General features: G+C 42.2%; 1 protein-coding gene across 2 annotated transcripts in view; it reads left to right on the top strand.

Annotated features, from left to right (window-relative positions):
* LOC106613896 (FAS-associated factor 1-like) overlaps nt 1–18,259 on the top strand; it is a 91,413-nt gene extending 73,154 nt beyond the window's left edge. For both annotated transcript variants that reach the window (XM_014216634.3, XM_082956862.1), the window contains exons 18-19: nt 3,608–3,823; nt 13,040–18,259. In XM_014216634.3, the coding sequence (XP_014072109.3) occupies nt 3,608–3,823; nt 13,040–13,123 (300 nt within the window). In that variant the 3' untranslated portion in view covers nt 13,124–18,259. The remainder of the gene's footprint in view (nt 1–3,607; nt 3,824–13,039) is intronic.
* Nucleotides 18,260–21,185: the final 2,926 nt, after the last annotated feature.

Here is a 21,185-nt window from a genome sequence, read left to right as displayed (position 1 = left end):
AATTGGATTACCTTTGCTGTTCTTCGTCAGAATGCACTCCCAGGACTTCTACTTCAACAATAAATGTTGGTTTGGTTCCAAATAATCCATAGTTATATCCAAATAGCGGCGTTTTGTTCGTGCGTTCAAGACACTATCCGAAGGGTGACGCGCGGACGCGTATCGTGACAAAAAAATACAAAATATTCCATTACCGTACTTCGAAGTATGTCAAACGCTGTTTAAAATCAATTTTTATGCGATTTTTCTCGTAAAATAGCGATAATATTCCGACCGGGAGTCGTTGTTTTCGTTCAAAGACTGAAAAAGTAAAATGGACTCTTCACGTGCACGCGCGCACCCGTCTCATTGTTCTCAGATCGACCACTTACCAAATGCGCTACTGTTTTTCAGCCAGTAACTGCAGAGTCATCATTCAACGTTCTGGCGCCTTCTGAGAGCCTATGGGAGCCTTAGAAAGTGTCACGTTACAGCAGAGATCCTTTGTTTTGGATAGAGATGACAAAGAAGGCCAAGAAATGGTCAGACAGGGTACTTCCTGTACAGACTCTTCTCAGGTTTTGGCCTGCCATTTGAGTTCTGTTATACTCACAGACACCATTCAAACAGTTTTAGAAACTTTGGAGTGTTTTCTATCCAAAGCTACTAATTATATGCATATTCTAGTTTCTGGGCAGGAGTAATAACCAGATTAAATCGGGTACGTTTTTTTATCCGGCTGTGAAAATACTGCCCCCTATCCATAACAAGTTAAACTATAGTTTTGGCAAGTCGGTTAGGACATCTACTTTGTGTATGACACAAGTAATTTTTCCAACAATTGTTTACAGACAGATTATTGCACTTATAATTCACTGTATCACAATTCCAGTGGGTCAGAAGTTTACATACACTAAGTTGACTGTGCCTTTAAACAGCTTGGAAAATTCCAGAAAATGTCATGGCTTTAGAAGCTTCTGATAGGCTTATTGACATCATTTGAGTCAATTGGAGGTGTACCTGTGGATGTATTTCAAGGCCTACCTTCAAACTCAGTGCCTCTTTCCTTGACATCATGGGAAAATCGCAAGAAATCAGCGAAGACCTCAGAAAAACATTTGTAGACCTCCAAGTCTGGTTCATCCTTGGGAGTAATTTCCAAACGCCTGAAGGTACCATGTTCATCTGTACAAACAATAGTACGCAAGTATAAACACCATGGGACCACGCAGCTGTCATACCGCTTAGGAAGGAGACGCGTTCTGTCTCCTAGAGATGAACGTACTTTGGTGCAAAAAGTGCAAATCAATCCCAGAACAACAGCAAAGGACCTTGTGAAGATGCTGGAAGAAACAGGTACAAAAGTATCTATATCCACAGTAAAAACAAATCCTATATCAACATAACCTGAAAGGTCGCTCGTCAAGGAAGAAGCCACTGCTCCAAAACCGCCATAAAAAAGCCAGGCTACGGGTTTGCAACTGCACATGGGGACAAAGATCGTACTTTTTGGAGAAATGTCCTCTGGTCTGATGAAACAAAAATAGAACTGTTTGACCATCGTTATGTTTGGAGGGAAAAGGGGGAGGTTTGCAAGCCGAAGAACACCATCTCAACCGTGAAGCACGGGGGTTGCAGCATCATGTTGTGGGGGTGCTTTGCTGCAGGAGTGACTGGTGCACTTCACAAAATAGATGGCATCATGAGGGGGGAAAGTTATGTGGATATATTGAAGCAACATCTCAAGACATCAGTCAGGAAGTCAAAGCTTGGTCGCAAATGGGTCTTCCAAATGGACATTGACTATAAGCATACTTCCAAAGTTGTGGCAAAATGGCTTAAGGACAACAAAGTCAAGGTATTGGAGTGACCATCACAAAGCCCTGACCTCAATCCTATAGATAATGTGTGGGCAGAACTGAAAAAGCGTGTGCGAGCAAGGAGGCCTACAAACCTGACTCAGTTACACCAGCTCTGTCAGGACGAATGGGCCAAAAGTCACCCAATGTATTGTGGGAAGCTTGTGGAAGGCTACCCAAAACGTTTGACCCAAGTTAAACAATTTAAAGGCAATACTACCAAATACTAATTGAGTGTATGTAAACTTCTGACCCACTGGAATGTGATTAAATAAATTAAAGCTGAAATAAATCATTCTCTTTACTATTATTCTGACATTTCACATTCTTAAAATGAAGTGGTGATCCTAGTAAGACAGGGAATTTTTACTAGGATTAAATGTCAGGAATTGTGAAAAACTAAGTTTAAATGTATTTGGCTAAGGTGTATGCAAACTTCTGACTTCAACTGTATTTAAACAAGGCTAGAGTTCTAACCTCAGACCTAGTTCCAGATTGTTTCGCTCGATCACCCACTACTACTGCTATCGGTCATCAGGTAGAAGGTTGGGAGATAATAAGCAGAGCCAGTGTGTCTGTATGGTGTGTAGAGGAAGGACAACAGCTGTCCCAACCATTGAGTTGTGCTGCTTATCCCTGGCTGTTCCAATGCCTAATTTCTCTGACATTGTGTGTGTGTGTAAACAAGGCAGCATGGTGTCCCACACCTGGAGCCCAGCCAAACACCCACCCACTCAGCCGCCCAGGACTACACACTGTCTGTACCCACAGACCAGACCTCAAGTCTGCATCACGTCTCCGGCTGTCTGCCCTGCACCACCCGTCACAATGCCCCGCAGGGAAACAAACCGCTCAGTAGACCCATGAGTACAAGGGGAAATGCTTTCTGTGATTTTGTCTTTGTGTGGAGAGGGAGATGAAAGGAAGAGAGGCAGAGGGGGGAGTGGTGATGTCATTATTTACTGGTACTAGTGGCCTCATGGTGCTCCTGTCAGGTGTGCACACTGCCCCCCTGCCCCCTCCCGCCCCTCCTGTGGTGGTGTTTGTTTTTTGCGTTGAGTGGTTATGCTCCTGTGTGTTCTTTGTGCGAAGCAGGCCCTAAGTAAGTGAGGCGTGTGCTCTGTGGCTTTACAGACGCCACAGTGCAGTGTGCTGCTGGGGGGCCCTTTACCAGGCACCTACCTGGGGAGCGCCTCTGGCACGCTCCCACTCAAAGCCTGGAGCTGCTAATGAGCTACTGTTGTTCACTTTTATGAAATATAATTGCATTATGGTTGGTAAATAAAGCTGCCGTGTGTTGTCACAGCATATGCTACCCTCTGTCAAAACAGGAACAACAAGCTGGAGGGAAAGAGCCCCGTGGGAGCAGCAGGTCCTGCTCTGTGACACTGGAGACCTGATTAATTTTCTCTGCTGTTGATGAGGCGATCCTATTTGTTCTGGGCAGTTATCTAATCTACCCCGGCACGAGTTAGCGTTGTACTGCATGTCTTTATTAATGAGACGCAAAGACTAGCCTACACGTTTTGGAAGAAGAGGCCAGAGGATTTGATGCCTTGTGGATTCAGTGTAATTTATATGTTGCCTCATAAATAGTCGTTTTAAAGTTCCCCTTTCTACCACAGTTTGTTCCATGAAACAAAGTGAATCCATGTTATTTATGTCAGTGTAAGCAAATTAATCACACTTAAAAGTCATTGTCCAACTGTGAATAATCACCCCCTTCCCTACCTTACTCTATGATTGCTTTGTCCCTCCCCTTTGTTCAGGCCATCCGTCTCTCATTGGAACATGCCCTGCCGCCAGAGCCTGCGGAGGAGGGAGGCGAGCCAATTAGCAAGCTGCGTATACGAACTCCCAGTGGTGAGTTTCTGGTGCGACGCTTCCTGGGCAGCACCAAGCTGCAGGTCCTCTTTGACTTTGTGGCCTCCAAGGGCTACCCCTGGGATGACTTCAAACTGCTCACTACCTTCCCCCGCAGAAACGTGAGTATTTACATTTTTTGTCTTATCCAAAGTGACTTATAGTAGTGGAATGCATACATTTTCATACTTTTTTCGTACTGGTCCCCCGGTGGGAATCGTTCTCACAACCCTGGCATTGCAAGCGCCATGCTCTACCAACTGAGCCACACGGGACCACAGTGTGTTTCTATTAGGAATGTAGCAATTCACCGATGAGCATCGGTCCCCAATACAAATATTTAAGATACAAGTACATCGAGCCACAAACCAATTGAAATGTAGCATGCGTCGATCAGAAAATATTTTATATTATGTTCTTTCTAACTTCCAAAAAATTAACTCCTCTATTGTGACAACTGATGCATCCTCTCCTTTAGTGTGGAACTGCATGTAGGCTTAACTGTGTTGACAGTCATTGATCTAAAAGTCATTTTGCATGCAGAACAACTCCAGGCAATGTCAGTAGCCTAGTCAAACTGAGCACTGTGGCCAGCTTCGCTCACTGACCAACGCGAGGTAGACGGTCTGTTCCTGATCTTGCTCATCTGCGCGGCACATTCAGCATTCAAATGCTAAAATGGCTTGCGTGATATTAGGCTTTATTAGTTGAGTAACAACCGAGCAAATTACATAGGTTATCTATGTGCTGTTGAAAAGCGTGTTTTACGGGATTAAAAGTAAGATACTGGAGACAAAAAACAGGCTCCATTGCACACCCCTAATCTGATGGTGGTAGAAGCCTGGTCTCCCTAATAATTATTATTATTAGGTGGGTGCTTACATTTGTCCTATTTCACATATTAGTGTGAATTGGACATGTTCTTTTTTTGCATATCCCACTCTCCCTGAGACACCCTCGGAGAGTGGGGCCAGGGATCAGCCATTATTGACGGCGACCCTGGAGCAATTAGGCTTAAGTGCCTTGCTGAAGGGTACATTGACTGATTTTTCACCTAGTCGGCTCGGGGATTCGAACCAGCGACCTATTGGTTACTGGCCCAACGCTATTATGGCTCAACTCAGGTGCCTACATAGTACATGGACCTACACGGATTATACAAAACATTAACACCTGTTCTGTCCATGACCTAGACTGACCAGGTGAATCCAGATGAAAGCTATGATCCCTTATTGATGTCACCTGTTAAATCCACTACAATCAGTGTAGATGAAGGGGGAGGAGATGTTTAGGCAATTCAGACATGGATTGTGTATGTGTGCCATTCAGAGGGTCAATGGGCAAAACAAAAGATTGAAGTTCTTTTGGACAGGTATGATAGTAGGTGCCAGGCTCACCAGTTTGTGTCAAGAACTGCAGCGCTGCTGGGTTTTTCAAGCTCCGTTTCCCATGTGTATCAAGAATAGTCCACCACTCAAAGGACATCAACCAACTTGACACAACTGTGGGAAGCATTGGAGTTGACATATGGGAATGTTTTGACACAGTCATGCCCCAACAAATTGAGGCTGTTCTGAGAGTTGTGCGCAACTCAATATTAGGAAGGTGTTCCTATTATTTGGTATACTCAGTGCACAATCATTTACACACACCAAACACAGAAGTCAGCTCAGACAGATCAAGCTCAGAGGCCCAGGTCATGAGCTCAATCAGCAGCAACAAATGTTAGTGCATCGGATTGCGTTGAACCGAATCGCATCGATTTGTTCTCTAATCGCACCAAATCATTTCTAACTAAAACATATCGTTCCTGTATCGTAATGGAGCCTGTGTAATTAGATATGTATCGAATCGTCTTGAACGCATACCTACTTTAAACAAGGTGGAACCAAAGTGTAACTAATGACCATTATTTAACTCTACAGTATGTTTATCTTTATTTGCTCAGTAACTCTGGTTGGCTAACTACAGGTACTAAGCAGTGATCAACACAGCAGCCTGTAATGTAACATCTCTGCAGGAGAAGTCCACAGTCATAATTGGCTCACCCCTGCATGTGGCTCCAGTTTGTTGCTCATCTCAATCCCCAGTGTCCAGAGAGTGTGACTGTTCAGATAGTTAGAGGATTTCTGTATAATTAAAAGCCATGGTGGGCTAATGAGAAATGTGTTTTTTCATGTGCTTGCGTGAGTGTGTGTGACTTCTATCCACAAGTGCATTTATAATGTGTTGAATATTAATTAGCCAGTACGTATACACAGAAGAGCGCTGGCTACTTAGGATACAGTCAACAGTATTCTCCTCGGTTGGTTCCTCTGCAGCCGCGGTGCACGGTGCCGCACCGACTGGAGTTCTCCTCCCAGTAATTAGAGCTGTTGGCCACGCTCTGCTCTGTGCTGTGGCAGGTAGCTAATGAGCACCATTTTAACTACCTGCTTAATTGGAGTGGTGGAAACAAAATGGGATTTCCATTAATCAAGGGGAGTGTGTGTGTGTGTGTGCAGGCCTGCCCAGACAGCCTGCCATCCCAGTCTGTAGGGAACATGGGGGTACAAACACTTCACTCTAGCTAACTCACACCGCACACCCACACTAATACACATGCGCACACTAGACACATACAGTACACAAAGATTGACGCACATACAAATGCTCACACACTCAGGTGGGCACACATGCCTTCATCTATTGAAGCATATCCATGCCTTATTCACATCTTCTTAAATACACTTTAAAATCCATGTGTTTTAGGCCAAGATAAAAATGTCTTAATCTCAATGAAGTTCCAGTAGAAACGTGGCGCAGAGGACAGGAGAAAGAGAGAACAGAGTTTATGGTATGTCCCAAATGGTACCCTGTTCTCTATGTCGTGCACTACCCTGTAGGCCCTGGTCAAAAGTAGTGCACTACCCCGTAGGCCCTGGTCAAAAGTAGTGCACTACACTGTAGGCCCTGGTCAAAAGTACTGCACAACCCTGTAGGCCCTGGTCAAAAGTAGTGCACTATATAGAAAACAGGGTGCCATTGTGGACATCGCCAAGCAGTGTGTGCCAGTGTGTTTGTGCATCTGAACAGTGCCCAGTCCGTCTAATCCTGCAGCTCTCCTCTCTAATTAAAAGGAGCCTCAATCTCCTCCAGACGCTTCCACTGTTGCTCTGCTCGGATTAGCGGATGTACCACTATTGCATTTGTAATACACCGCAAATGTTTAAACTTCTTCTCTCCTTTCTTCCCCTGCATGACAACTCAAGATAATTGCCAGCAGTAAGAAAGCAATTAAGTGGAAGATGATTTAACAGAAATAAAATGCATCGCTGACTTTATACTTTTGTTTATTTGGCTGCTTGTTAGTTATTGGAGGAAGTTACATGTTTTGCTCTTTGCGTCAACATGCCTCTTCACACTCACCAGAACCAGTATGTACTGTGTATGTGGTCTAGATACTTAGTTGTTCCAGTCGTGAGTTAACTTAGCTCAGTCTAGGTTTTAGACCCCCAAACATTGTCTTCACAGGATATTTTTCTTCACGTTGTGATACTGTACTTTGTGCTGAGTTTAACCTTACCCTAATTGATGTTCCAGGTTTCTGAAAATGAAATGTTTGAACAGTACCAATGTGTCGAATGATTTAGACAAAACTCTAGATTTAGGAAAAATAAACAGTGCTATGAAATGATCCTCGTGTCCAACTGAACTAGACATCACATCTGCACAACTTGGTTCATTTCAAGTCTGAAACAGTGAAACGCACAGGAAGAACAATTGCAGTTTATTGATATAGTCCCAAAATTCATACTCCTTCCCCAAAAGTCTTTCCACAATATCCTCTCCCACCTGTATGACTGCATGTGGGATATAGCTCCATGTAGGTTATAGCTCTGATTCCAGACGCTCTTATTCAGAGCGACTTACAGGAGCAATTAGGGTTTAGTGTCTTGCTCAAGGACACATCAACAGATTTTTCACCTAGTCAGCTTGGGAATTTGAACCAGCGACCTTTCGGTTCTGACTCAATGTTCTTAACCGCTAGGCTAGCTGCCCCCCACACTCCTGTACATGCATACTGTACTCAGTCTCACACTTTATGCACTGTGTGTGTGGGACTGGTGTTTGTGTTGGCTCTGCTCTAGACAGCATATAGGGGACTTCTGAGAGCAGATTGCTTCCCTGTTCCAGAGAAGTTAAAAGCTCAGGGCCTGTTCCCCTGGGGAACGGCAGCCCCCCTTTTCACCCTCCTCCCCCTCTCCAGGCCGGGCGGCGGCCCACTTTGAAGTGTGTTGTTCACGCCCTGGCTCTACGTGTTGTCATCGTTCCTGGAAGCACATAATGATCTCCCACTGCTTTTGTAATTGGCCAAATAAACACTTGACAACACAAGTTTAAAACAGACAAGCTATATGGTTTGAATTAACATAGAACCTAAATGGCTTCATAAATAAATGTTATTTCAGCTGCACGTTTGATTATGTTGGAAACTGACATCTTGAGACGGGTGTTTATTTTTTCACTCGCCTCAAGTTATCAAATGTTTTATTCATACTAATGAAGTGATTTGCAATATTTATTTTTACTTCAACTTAAGTGTTAATTATGTTAAGCACGATAATCATAACACTGAAGACAATGACATGGAGTTAATACATTATTTTGTGAGATGTGATAGCAGGTTCTCAAACCGATATAAAGAAATGTTCCTACTAGTCCTTCACTAGAGCTTGGAAGTAAAGATCCAACATTATCTCAAATAAAATCTAGAAATTCTACTTAGTGGGAGGGTGGAACAGCCGATAGTAGGCATAACATTTCTTGTGCATTATTTTCTTGATACAACCCACATTGATGTTCACACACTGAAACCTCCGTAGTCCTTGGGTAAGTTGCATAAGTAGTGTACGTGAATGAGCCTATTTTAGACCAACATTTGCCATTTAGTTTTAATTTGATGGAAAACAGTTTTAGATCTTCAGAGGAATTAGACTATTTTGTCAGTAGTAGTGTGTCTCAAGGAAGGTGGCATCTTGTTCTGCTCTGTTTGTTTGGCAACTGTGTGAGGCCTGTCAGGATGAGTGTGATAGGGTTAGATGATTATCCACCAACATTGTCAAGCACTTGAGAAAACACCGCTGCTACGGATTAAACCGGAACCTTCAAAACACTTAAAATGGCCCTCCATAGACTGATGCTAGAGTTTCATGTTGTGTGCCAGACATCTAGTTGGTTTATCTACTACACTAAAATGTAATTACAAGTCATACAGTACAGTTTAAATGCTTGTGTATTGCCTTTATCATAGAGCTGTTCGTTGATAAGATTGCTTTGTTGGCCATATCATGAATAATGTAGGCCTGTGTATGTTTGTGTGTCAGGCTCTGCCCGGCTGCTGTATGTGTCAGTCAGGGGAGAAGAGAATTCATCGGATATAGGGAGAGCCAGACAGTGAAAATATAGAGAGGGTATCGCGACGCAGAGTGGAGAGAAAAACAACAGCTTTGTTTGTTGACAGATGCCTCAATGCTTATGGTCTCTTAATTGGATAACAATGTAAACAATCACTGATGGCGCTTGTCTCCTGTGTCAGTGTGGCATCTTGTTTCTCTACTTTCTTTTTAGTCAGATGCTCTCCCCTCCCCCCAACACACACACAGCCGCACCTGATCCTCCCTAAACCCTCATTTACTCATACCTGATGCTGTGGTGTCATAACAGCCTGTCAGGTTCATTAGCATAGCTGGCATTTGTGAAATACTGAGCAAAAGGTGGGGAAGAAAGGTGTTCAGTTCACCCGTTGGGACGTAATCTGTTAGCAGCACACCATCTTGCTTTCCCCTGGCTGCGGTGCGTTGTGTAGGTTGACGTGACACCCCTCCCTGTGCTGCCTTATGAGCTCAGGTCATGCTGGGGAGCGAGGAGCCCTAATGACAGGAGAAATGAGTATGAGAACGTGATGTCAAAGAGCCTCCATTGGTGTGACATTTCCCTTTTCCTCCGGGAATAGCTGTGTTTGCTGATGAATTCTTCCTCCTCTTTGACCTCCCGGCATCATACCGTTGAAATTATGTAGCTCTGTTGAAGGTTAGGTTTTGATGATTCAATGATCATTGGGAATATGACTCATTATTTATATTGATGGAAGATTTAGTTTATTACCATGTGTGTGGTAGAACAGAAGAACATGAGATGTCATATCAGGGAGTAGGATCAGCCTGTTGGCGGCATAACAGGCACAATGCATCCAAATTCAACAGCGAACCGGGCAGGACAACTGACAACTGCAGGGATTACTTCCCCAGCCAGAGCAGAGATTGAGAGGGACAGATCTGTCAGGATAGTTAAAGAGAAAACTCTGACTCCATGGTGAAAGGAGAGGTGAGGTGGGTGTTTAACTTGGTTTCAGCCTCAAAGGTCTTCCAGCCATCACATCATCCAGCACTGTTTCTCCACCTAATGTCGTTGTGAGGATGGTCTCATCAGTGTGAGGTGAACTCGGACCTTCTTGCGCTGGTCGTCTGATGCCTGCTTGTTAATTACCACCCCAGTGATCATAATAGGCAGTCTAATCAGAGGCTGTCACCACAGGCAACAGATAAGCCCTGCCCTGGCCTGGCCCCCACGTCACAGTAGACAGAGGGCCCAGGTGTGGGGAAGGGGATGACGGGGGCCTATGTAACAGGAGACTCACGGTGATTAACCCTCATAAGCTAGCAGGCTGGGTTGTCTCGTGTTAAACAGCATAGGTTACCCGTGTGTCAACATGGCTGATGAAATTAGCTGCATTATGGGTGGCAATGCATTATTACCATCATGCTCTGCCTATGCCCTCAACCTGAATGATGAATATTTTGACACTTATTGATACTGTATGTCTTTTTTAATATTAGCATCTACCTTATGTCTTTTTGTTTGGTCATTCATTCACTAGGTAAAGGTGGTTAGTTTATGGTCGTAACACTCATAGTTCAAGACAGGTCCTTGTAGAAACCACAGCCGTTTAGTTTGGATGGAAGCCTTAGAAAAACAGAAATGATCAATCTCTCTGGGAAACGCAACGCTGGCCACCAACAGAGATGATCAGATTACTGCCTCACCGTCAACAGCTTTTCCACTTGATGATGTAGCTTAGAGACATACCCCAACCAGAGGCCAAGTTAACACCTTTCCAGTACATCTGTTAGCATGGCGTACTTTGGTACGTTCACATTTGTGTACATGTCCCAAGGTACACAAAAGTGTTCAATCATATAAAGATTAAGAATTGGACTAGTTGATCGTTTGTACTTTTTACCAGGCACATTGCAACTTAATACTTTCCATTAGAGGTCGACCGATTATGATTTCTCAATGCCGATACCGATTATTGGAGGCCCCAAAAAAAAAGGCCGATACCGATTAATCGGGCGAATAATTATTATTATTATTATTTTTATTATTATTATTTTTTTGGTTGTAATAATGACAATTACAACAATACTGAATGAACACTTATTTTAACTTAATATAATACATCAATCAAATCAATTTAGCCTCAAATAAATTATGAAACATGTTCAATTTGGTTTAATTAATGCAAAAACAAAGTGTTAGAGAAGAAAGTAAAAGTGCAATATGTGCCATGTAAAAAAGCTAACGTTTAAGTTCCTTGCTCAGAACATGAGAAAGCTGGTGGTTCATTTAACATGAGTCTTCAATATTCCCAGGTAAGACGTTTTAGGTTGTAGTTATTATAGGAATTATAGGACTATTTCTCTCTATACCATTTGTATTTCATATACCTTTGACTATTGGATGTTCTCATAGGCACTTTAGTATTGCCAGTGTAACAGTATAGCTTCCGTCCCTCTCCTCGCCCCTACCTGGGCTCGAACCAGGAACACATCGACAACAGCCACCCTCGAAGCATCGTTATCCATCGCTCCACAAAAGCCGTGGCCCTTGCAGAGCAAGGGGAACAACTACGCCAAGTCTCAGAGCGAGTGACGTTTGAAACGCTATTAGCGTGCACCCCGCTAACTAGCTAGCCATTTCACATCGGTTACACCAGCTTAATCTTGGGAGTTGATAGGCTTGAAGTCTTAAACAGCGCAATGCTTGAAGCATTGCGAAGAACTGCTGGCAAACGCACAAAAGTGCTGTTTGAATGAATGCTTACGAGCCTGCTGCTGCCTACCATCGCTCAGTCAGACTGCTCTATCAAATCATAGACTTAATTATTACCATAATAACACACAGAAATACGAGCCTTTGGTCATTAATATGGTCAAATCTGGAAACTATCATTTCAAAAACAAAACGTTTATTCTTTCAGTGAAATACGGAACCGTTCCGTATTTTATCTAACGGGTGGCATCCCTAAGTCTAAATATTGCTGTTACATTGTACAACCTTCAATGTTATGTCATAATTATGTACAATTCTGGCAAATTAATTACGGTCTTTGTTAGGATTAAATGGACTTCACACAGTTCGCAACGAGCCAGGCGGCCCAAACTGCTGCATATACCCTGACTGCTTGCACGGAACGCAAGAGAAGTGACACAATTTCCCTAATTATAAGAAATTCATGTTAGCAGACAATATTAACTAAATATGCAGATTTAAAAATATATACTTGTGTATTGATTTTAAAGAAAGGCATTGATGTTTATGGTTAGGTTTGGTGCAACGACTGTGCTAAATCATCACCCGTTTGGGGAAGTTGGCTGTGATTCGATGAGAAATTAACAGGCACCGCATCGATTATATGCAACGCAGGACACGCTAGATAAATTAGTAATATCATCAACCATGTGTAGTTAACTAGTGATTGTGAAGCTTGATTGATTTTTATAAGTTTAATGCTAGCTAGCAACTTACCTTGGCTTCTTGCTGCCCTCGCGTAACAGGTAGTCAGCCTGCCACGCAGGCTCCTCGTGGAGTGCAATGTAAGGCAGGTGGTTAGAGCGTTGGACTAGTAACCGGAAAGTTGCAAAAACGAATCCCCGAACTGACAAGGTAAAAATCTGTCGTTCTGCCCCTGAACAAGGCAGTTAACCCACTGTTACTAGGCCGTCATTGGAAATAAGAATGTGTTCTTAACTGACTTGCCTAGTTAAATAAAGGTGTAAAAAAAACGGCCAAATCGGTTTCCAAAAATACAGATTTCCGATTGATATGAAAACTTGAAATTGGCCATAGTTAATCGGCCATTCCAATTTATCGGTCGACCTCTACTTTCCATGTATGCACATGTGGTTAAATGTCACTTCCAACTGGAGCTAGAACAAGGACTTGTGTAATGACTGTCATGTATCCTGTATGAATGTGTCCTCTTCTCATGCTTCTCTTGTTCTCTTTCTCTGCAGATCACCCAGCTAGACCCAGCCTCGTCTTTACTGGAGGCCAAGCTTTTCCCGCAGGAGACCCTGTTCCTGGAAGCTAAAGAGTAGGACAGCCTGGCCATGTGGTGGTGGGACTGGCTGGAAGAGTAGTGAAGAGTTCTAGCATGGTTTTAGTGGGTCTACAGAGACAGACCACCCTCTCACATGGAGGTGAACTCTCAAACACACACAATACACAACATATACAGTACACTATTCACACTCACAAAACCCCCGCGTAAGCGTCCCTGCTCTCGGCCTGTGCATCGTACATGAATGCCTAGTGTACACGTATGCACAGAGAAGCTACCACAAGCACACAGCCAAACACACTCGCCCCTCACTTAATTGCAGTGTCATGGTTTTCTCTGTCCACACTTACAGTATGATAAAGGATATTAATAAGACACTTTTGAGTAGAAGAACAGCATCACGGACAAGGACTTCCCACTACAGTACAGCTGCTTTTTTTTTTTTTTCATGTTTTGTTTGAATAAGATAAGCAAGGAGACATTTCCTGGAGAACGCTGGACTATCTAATCTCCACCTGCAATTGGTCGTACCCCCATTGCTCCCTCCTGCTCCTTCATGCACCCAACCAGGAATGGACCCCTTCCTACCCCCTTCCCACCCGCAGCCAGAGAGGCTCAATGTTCCTGATCTGCACCCCTCCTGCTCTGCTCCGACCAGTCTGGTTTTAATTTCAAAATGCTCCACAACCAACTGTTACTACTTTATTTTTCTTGATCCTTTTTAAGTTTGATGCTGTATTAGTTTTAGTTTGATATACATTATATAAAATATATATGAACATGCATCCGTCTGAGCCAGCACTCTCTTGAAACGCGCGCACACACACATACACGTCATATGAATTTTGTATTATTGTGGCCTTTTGTGATTTTTTTTTTTCATTTTTTTTTTTTTTCTAATTTAAGTGGTATCGTTAATACAGATTTGACCGTGAGTGTTTTGAGCTGTAGTGGAGAGATTGGTAGGCTATTCATTTTGTAAATCTGACTTGGAACATTTAGTATTTTAAGTGGCTATTAGGTTTTATTTAAATTTGGTTTATTCCTTAATTGTCACCTTCTAAGTCATTATTTCAGGGTTTCTGTCATTGAAACCTCAGCAAACTTTCTACAAAACATTAAAGCTATTATATTATTTAAACCTTTTATTGTCTATTTGGCCAGTAGGCTATGGGCTGTCCTTGTATGAAGGATCTGAATAGGAGTTTTTGTGTTTGACTCTGAAGTGTGTACGTCAGCATGCTGAACTCAGCAAGCCAGGCATGGGGAAAATACACCACATCTGGTCAGTGATTGGCTCTCTGGAGTAGCTGTGAAGACTACATGTCTCTATGCAAGCTGAGTTTGCTTTAGACATTTGAGACATTTTTAAAAGCAATTTGTTTGGATGAACTTCAGTGTACTGAGTGACTGAATTCCTGATGGACAACCAGTTCTATTATCTAATATAAAAAATATTATGTGACTAGTGATCAGTGTATGATCATGCGTCAGTATTTGCTTTTCAGTAACAATATACACTATACATACAAAAGTATGTGGACTTCATAGGAACAGCAGTTGAAGTCGGAAGTTTACATACACTTAGGTTGGAGTCATTACAACTAGTTTTTCAACCACTCCACACATTTCTTGTTGACAAACTATAGTTTTGGCAAGTCGGTCTGGACATCTACTTTGTGCATGACACAAGTAAATTTTCCAACAATTGTTTGGATGATTTCACTTTTATAGTTCACTGTGTCACAATTCCAGTGGGTCAGAAGTTTACATACACTAAGTTGACTGTGCCTTTAAACAGCTTGGAAAACTTCAAAAAATTATGTAATGGCTTTAGAAGCATCTGATAGGCTAATTGACATCATTTGAGTCAATTGGAGGTGTACCTGTGGATGTATTTTAAGGCCTACCTTCGAACTCTGTGCCTCTGCTTGACATCATGGGAAAATCAAAAGAAATCAGCCAAGACCTCAGAAAGAAAATTGTGGACCGCCACAAGTCTGGTTCATCCTTGGGAGCAATTTCCAAACGCCTGAAGGTACCACGTTCATCTGTACAAACAATAGTACGCAAGTATAAACACCATGGGACCACGCAGCCGTCATACCGCTCAGGAAGGAGACGCGTTCTGTCTCCTAGAGATGAACGTACTTTAGTGAGAGAAGTGCAAATCAATCACAGAACAACAGCAAAGGACCTTGTGAAGATGCTGGAGGAAACAGGTACAAAAGTATCTATATCCACAGTAAAAACTAATCCTATATTGACATAACCTGAAAGGTCGCTCAGCAAAGAAGAAGCCACTGCTCCAAAACCGCCATAAAAAAGCCAGACTACAGTTTGCAACTGCACATGGGGAAAAAGATTGTACTTTTTGGAGAAATGTCCTCTGGTCTGATGACAAAAAAATAGAACTGTTTGGCCATAATGACCATCGTTATGTTTGGAGGAAAAAGGGGGAGGCTTGCAAGCCGAAGAACACCATCTCAACTGTGAAGCACGGGGGTGGTAGCATCATGTTGTGGGGGTGCTTTGCTGCAGGAGGGACTGGTGCACTTCACAAAATAGATGGCATCATGAAGGGAAATTATGTGAATATATTGAAGCAACATCTGAAGACATCAGTCAGGAAGTCTACATAAACTATATATACAAAAGTTTGTGGATACCCCTTCAAATTAGTGGATTCGGCTATTTCAACGACACCCGTTGCTGACGGGTGTATAAAAGCACATAGCCATGCAATCTCCATAGACAAACATTGGCAGTAGAATGTCCTTGCTCAGTGACTCAACTTGGCATCATCATAGGATGCCACCTTTCCAACAAGTCATTTGGTCAAATTTCTGCCCTGCTAGAGCTGCCCCGATCAACTGTAAGTGCTGTTATTGTGAGGTGGGAAGGTCTAGGCGCAACAATGGCTCAGCCACAAAGTGGTAGGCCACACAAACTCAAAGAATGTGACCGCCGAGTGCTGAAGCGTGTAGCGTGTAAAAATTGTCTGTCCTCAGTTGCAACAGTCACTACCAAGTTCCAAAGTGCCTCTGGAAGCAACGTCAGCACAAGAACTGTTCGTCGGGAGCTTCATGAAATGGGTTTCCATGGCCGAGCAGCCGCACACAAGCCTAAGATCACCATGCGCAATGCCAGGCGTCGGCTGGAGTGGTGTAAAGCTCACCGCCATTGGACTCTGAAGCAGTGGAAACTTGTTTTTCTGGAATGATGAATCACGCTTCACCATCTGATAGTCCGACGGACGAGTCTGTGTTTGGCGGATGCCAGGAGAACGCTACCTTGCCCGAATGCATAGTGACAACTGTAAAGTTTTTAGTGGAGGAGGAATAATGGCCTGGGGATGTTTTTCATGGTTCGGGCTAGGCCCCTTAGTTCCAGTGAAGGGAGTTCTTCAGCATACAATGACATTTTAGACGATTATGTGCTTCCAACTTTGTGGCAACAGTTTTGGGAAGTCCCTTTCCTGTTTCAGCATGACAATACCACCTTGCACAAAGTGAGGTCCATACAGAAATGGTTTGTCGAGATCTATGTGGAAGGACTAGACTGCACAGAGCCTTGACCTCCTTTGAGATGAATTGGAATGCTGACTGTGAGCCAGGCTTAATCGCCAAACATCAGTGCCCGACCTCACGAATGCTCTTGTGGCTGAATGGAAGCAAGTCCTTGCAGCAATGTTCCAATATCTATAGGAAAGAGTGGAGGCTGTTATATCAGCAAAGGGGGGACTAACTCCATATTAATGGCCATGATTTTGGAATGATATGTTCGACAAGTAGGTGTCCACATACTTTTGGTCATGTCGTGTATCATGGTAGAGACTAGTTTGCTTTTCCTAAAAAAGTAATTTGCCTTATTGTCTTGGTTTAGAGCAATATTTTCCAGACATCTACTGATATTATCTGCCTCAAAGGCAAAAAGCATTTTCTCACTTCCGCGACAAGCTTATAGGCTTATCTCTCCATCTGAAATGGCGTTCTTTTAACAGCAAAAAGCAACGTTTGAGCCGGCACAGTGGGCCCAACAGTAGAGCCCTCCTGTTCACTGAGGACTTTTCCTTTTCTCAAAGAGGCAGGTTTTGGGAATCAGGATTAGTACTCTCAATGCATGCCTCTAATGAAATGTCCAGAATAGATTTTGTTATTTCTGGCATTCTTATTTATTCTTTGGGTGGAGGGTCAGTCATTAACTTGGAACATGCAGTGTGTTTCAGAGCAGGAGAATGTTAATTGGTTAAAACAGGTGGTGAGCAAATAAGAAAATCTAGAAAATCTTTATCTTCTTGTCAGATTGTGTTCATATGACCTCTGTTTAAGTGGAGAGGGAAGAATCTCTCCATCCTGGAGGCGAATTCATCCCTCTGCAACATACCCACCGCTTTCTTGGTTCTCACGCAAGGAATTTGATTGTTTAATGTGTTCATTCAGTCAGACTTCCCCAGGCTGCTGTGTGTGTGCCTGGTGAGACCGAGCAGAGCATGCGTCAGTCGGTCCCCTTCACAACCTGACCTGACACACCCTGTCAGTAACATACTGCTCACAGCGTTTAAATCCTCATTTGAATTATCGAGGATTATACATAGATAGGAAAACTGTTCCTGATATCCTGGCGAAACTAATAACTGTCACTGACAAACTTCCCTCATGCTTTCCCATTTTAAGGTCCCACAACACTGACTTGTTTAAATAGGTAAGATGATCATTTTAAATGTAAGGAGCTTGCTGCGTGTCAGAGGGCACGTCCAGTTACAGAGCTACCTGTTTTGGCCCAGAGTTGACATCATGGTTGTAAAAGTATGGAATCCTGAACAGAGCTTAAGGCAGAGGAGAGGTCACTGGAAGGTCAGGATTTCATTGAACATATACTAGGTGCACTTAATCAAGAGACAGGTGCATAATCCTTGTCAGGCATTCTTCCCCAGGGAACTATGTGGATTGTGCAACTCTCTGGTGTGTGATATTACAGTTTCAATCATTGAATGGTTCACTAATGCACTTGGGCATCTCTTTTGTACAGCAGCAACTAATGATGATGATTCAGTCAGAAATGCCTATTGGATATTATGATATTTCTCTCAACTTGATCCAACTTGTCACCTGATTTTGAAAAATAAATAAATTGAAGGCCAGTATATGTTAACTGTGCCATGCTAAAACAACATTTGACTGTACTAGAATTGCAATTTGTCCTGTTAAAGATTTCTCTTCCAGAGAATTGGTTGTGTATTGATGTCTACACGGTTAATCAAAACCACTTTATCCCTAAATAATTAGTCCGTAAAGGCCTATTTTTACAATATTGTTGAAGTTTGTAGGAGTCATATTCCCCAGGATAACTGTTCTCAAGCATAATGTTGCAGTAAACAGTGGGTGAGGTGAGTGTCAATGAGTTGATCATTCAGAATTGTAAAACTTGCTTTCTTCCAACAATATTTGACTTCACTGTCCCACTTCCATGTATGGATATGATGTTTAGTAGAAATATTGTTTTATGTTGTTGACTGTGTGAGATTTTCCACCATCTCTCTTAGACTGGACCGTACCATAATTATAACAAGGTAAGTGTTGGCCCATGGATATTGGAATGCATGTACAAATCAAGTCAATATGGCTTGACTATTTGGTGATGTCAGCTTGAACTCCCAGGACACCAATTTTTCTTTGGCGTCTTGGTCAACCTTTGGATGTCAGTGTGTCTTAAAGACGGTGGCTGTCACTCAGGGTCTGATCTTGTAATGTCGCCACCGTTAAATCCCACATTTTGAGAATGTGGCAGAGTGACAATGGACTTATTCTCTGGTTTCCTATGACACAGATTCACTGGTGGCAACATCAGGTGGTGACTTTATTCTTCCCTAACAAAAGGGAAGTGTTCAATAATGTTTAACCAGTCTTCCAGGGTCAAGAATGTTGGCCCCTGGTGAGGGAACAGAATTCCTGATGCAAGTGATCTCTCCTTTTGAAGTAAGTTGTGATCCCACAGCATCCTGCTTTTTAAATCCACTCACCAAGTGATGGAGGGATCCCAGACTAAACTAACCTGGAGGGTCACTCAAAGTTTACTTTCTCAGAGATGTTGGCACTCAAAGAAACAGAATCTATGCAGCTTAAACTGTTGGGCACAAAAGGGGGCTCATTTCTCTCTGGGGTTCTTGTTCAATAAGAGGGAGTGTGGTTGGGAGGGGGGGTAGAGCAAGGGAGAGTCTGGATGTGTGCATGGTCGATGGACAGTGAGTAGGGGAGGTGGAAGAGTCAAAAACGTTAATCTGAAAGGACAACTTTTTCCTTATGAATGCATATTAATTGTACCTCCCTTTATAGCGTCAGAAGATATATGATTCATTAGGTTTAACAGCCTTATGATAAGCCTATCATTATTGCCTAATACCCCACCCCTAAAGTCAATATAGATTTGGATGATGCAAATATAAAGGTTGTGGTAGTAAAAGTATTATTTAGTAGAAAAAATAAACGAATGTACACACACTCTCTATGGGTAAAGTAACTATGTAGAACACTAATCAGTGACATGCATATTTATTTTATATGGTGTATATCTATAGGCTTACAAGTATACTGTACATTGGACCGTTAAATACTGATTACAGTGAGTCCCCCTAGTAATAAAACTCAACTGTTTGTCGATTGAAATTAGGAGGACTTATAGCATATGAAAAATGTATAATTTCTGTTTTTAGGTCTTTCTCGCATTATTGTTGGTCTGTCTTTTATTCAATTTGTAGAAGTAAATAAAGTTCAGAACTTAATTAAACCTCTTGACGCCTACAAAAATAAATGCCTTTTCATAGAATTTTATCCTTTATGTAAATTCAAAAGGAATAAGAACTATTTAGGATAACGCATAGACCATTTTAAATGCAATTGGTCACAAACATTGGCACAGCTACAGTATGTTTTTCATGTAGTTTATAGGGACTGTAGGCCATTTTTATTTATTTCACCTTTATTAAACCAGGTAGGCCAGTTGAGAACAAGTTCTCATTTACGAGTGCGACCTGGCCAAGATGAAGTAAAGCAGTGCGACACAAAACAACAACACCGAGTTACACATGGAATAAACAAACGTACAGTCAATAACAGAATATAAGAAAAACTTTGCAATATGTTCTATTCTTAGGCCGTTTTTATTTTTGATAGAATATAATAATTACAGCCTCCGTAGGCCTACACTTATAAATGATGTCATGTGAACAGCATTTTAATCAACAGCTATTATGAGGCTAATCAGGGCAAACGCGGATGCATTTACGTTTCGCTGCGTGCTTAGAGGAGCAATTAGCATACAAAAATATATATTTTTTTCCATTTATGAAATTGTTTAACTTTTCCTCATTCGTTGCCCTACTTAGTTGTAGCTTTTACGATTTGTTATTTTTCTGGGTTTTTTTTATTCCTCACTAAAAGCATGAGATAGTGAGTTGATATGCAGATTGCGATTTTTATAAACCTATTTCTGAATGCATGAATAGCCAACCACCAAAATAAACTAAAGGCGCATAAAAACCAAGCCAATAGGTTTGTTTCCCCACCCTCACGTAAATTCCATGACAATATAAATGTTGTGTGACATAGCGGTTCAGTTATTACAAGATCTGACACAATTGTGAACTCGTGTCAGTAATTTCAGCTCTTGTAAAAACATAAGGAATAAATATTATCAATGCACACTCACCATCATGCCTATTGGTGATGTTTACTGTTTTGTAATTGTAGTAAATTGGTAATCGATTAAACTCAAATTGACGCTTAATTGACTGTAGTTGTTTTTATTATGGGCCTAACATCCGGCTAAACGTTAGGACTGAGCGAAAAGCTATATAATTCAACAGGCTGGTATTGCAACGACATAGAACATTAATTTATTTAACGAGTCCCAAATCAATTTATATGCAAAAAAAATATACCCCAAATAAATGAAATCTGTTGCTTTCGGATTATCATGCCCTGGAATAAAGCATTAAGCAGAGCTAAAGGGAGTTGAATGGGAGCAGTGGCGTGCGAAGTGAAGCAGAGTAGCCTAATTATTGCTTCATAATTGTGTTATTTTTCTTTTTGAGCACGGTC

This window comes from Salmo salar, chromosome 10 (genome assembly GCF_965601325.2).
Source record: "Salmo salar chromosome 10, fSalSal1, whole genome shotgun sequence".
NCBI lineage: Eukaryota > Metazoa > Chordata > Actinopteri > Salmoniformes > Salmonidae > Salmo > Salmo salar.
Note: the sequence above shows the minus strand (reverse complement) of the source record. Positions and strands in the feature narration are given on the sequence as shown.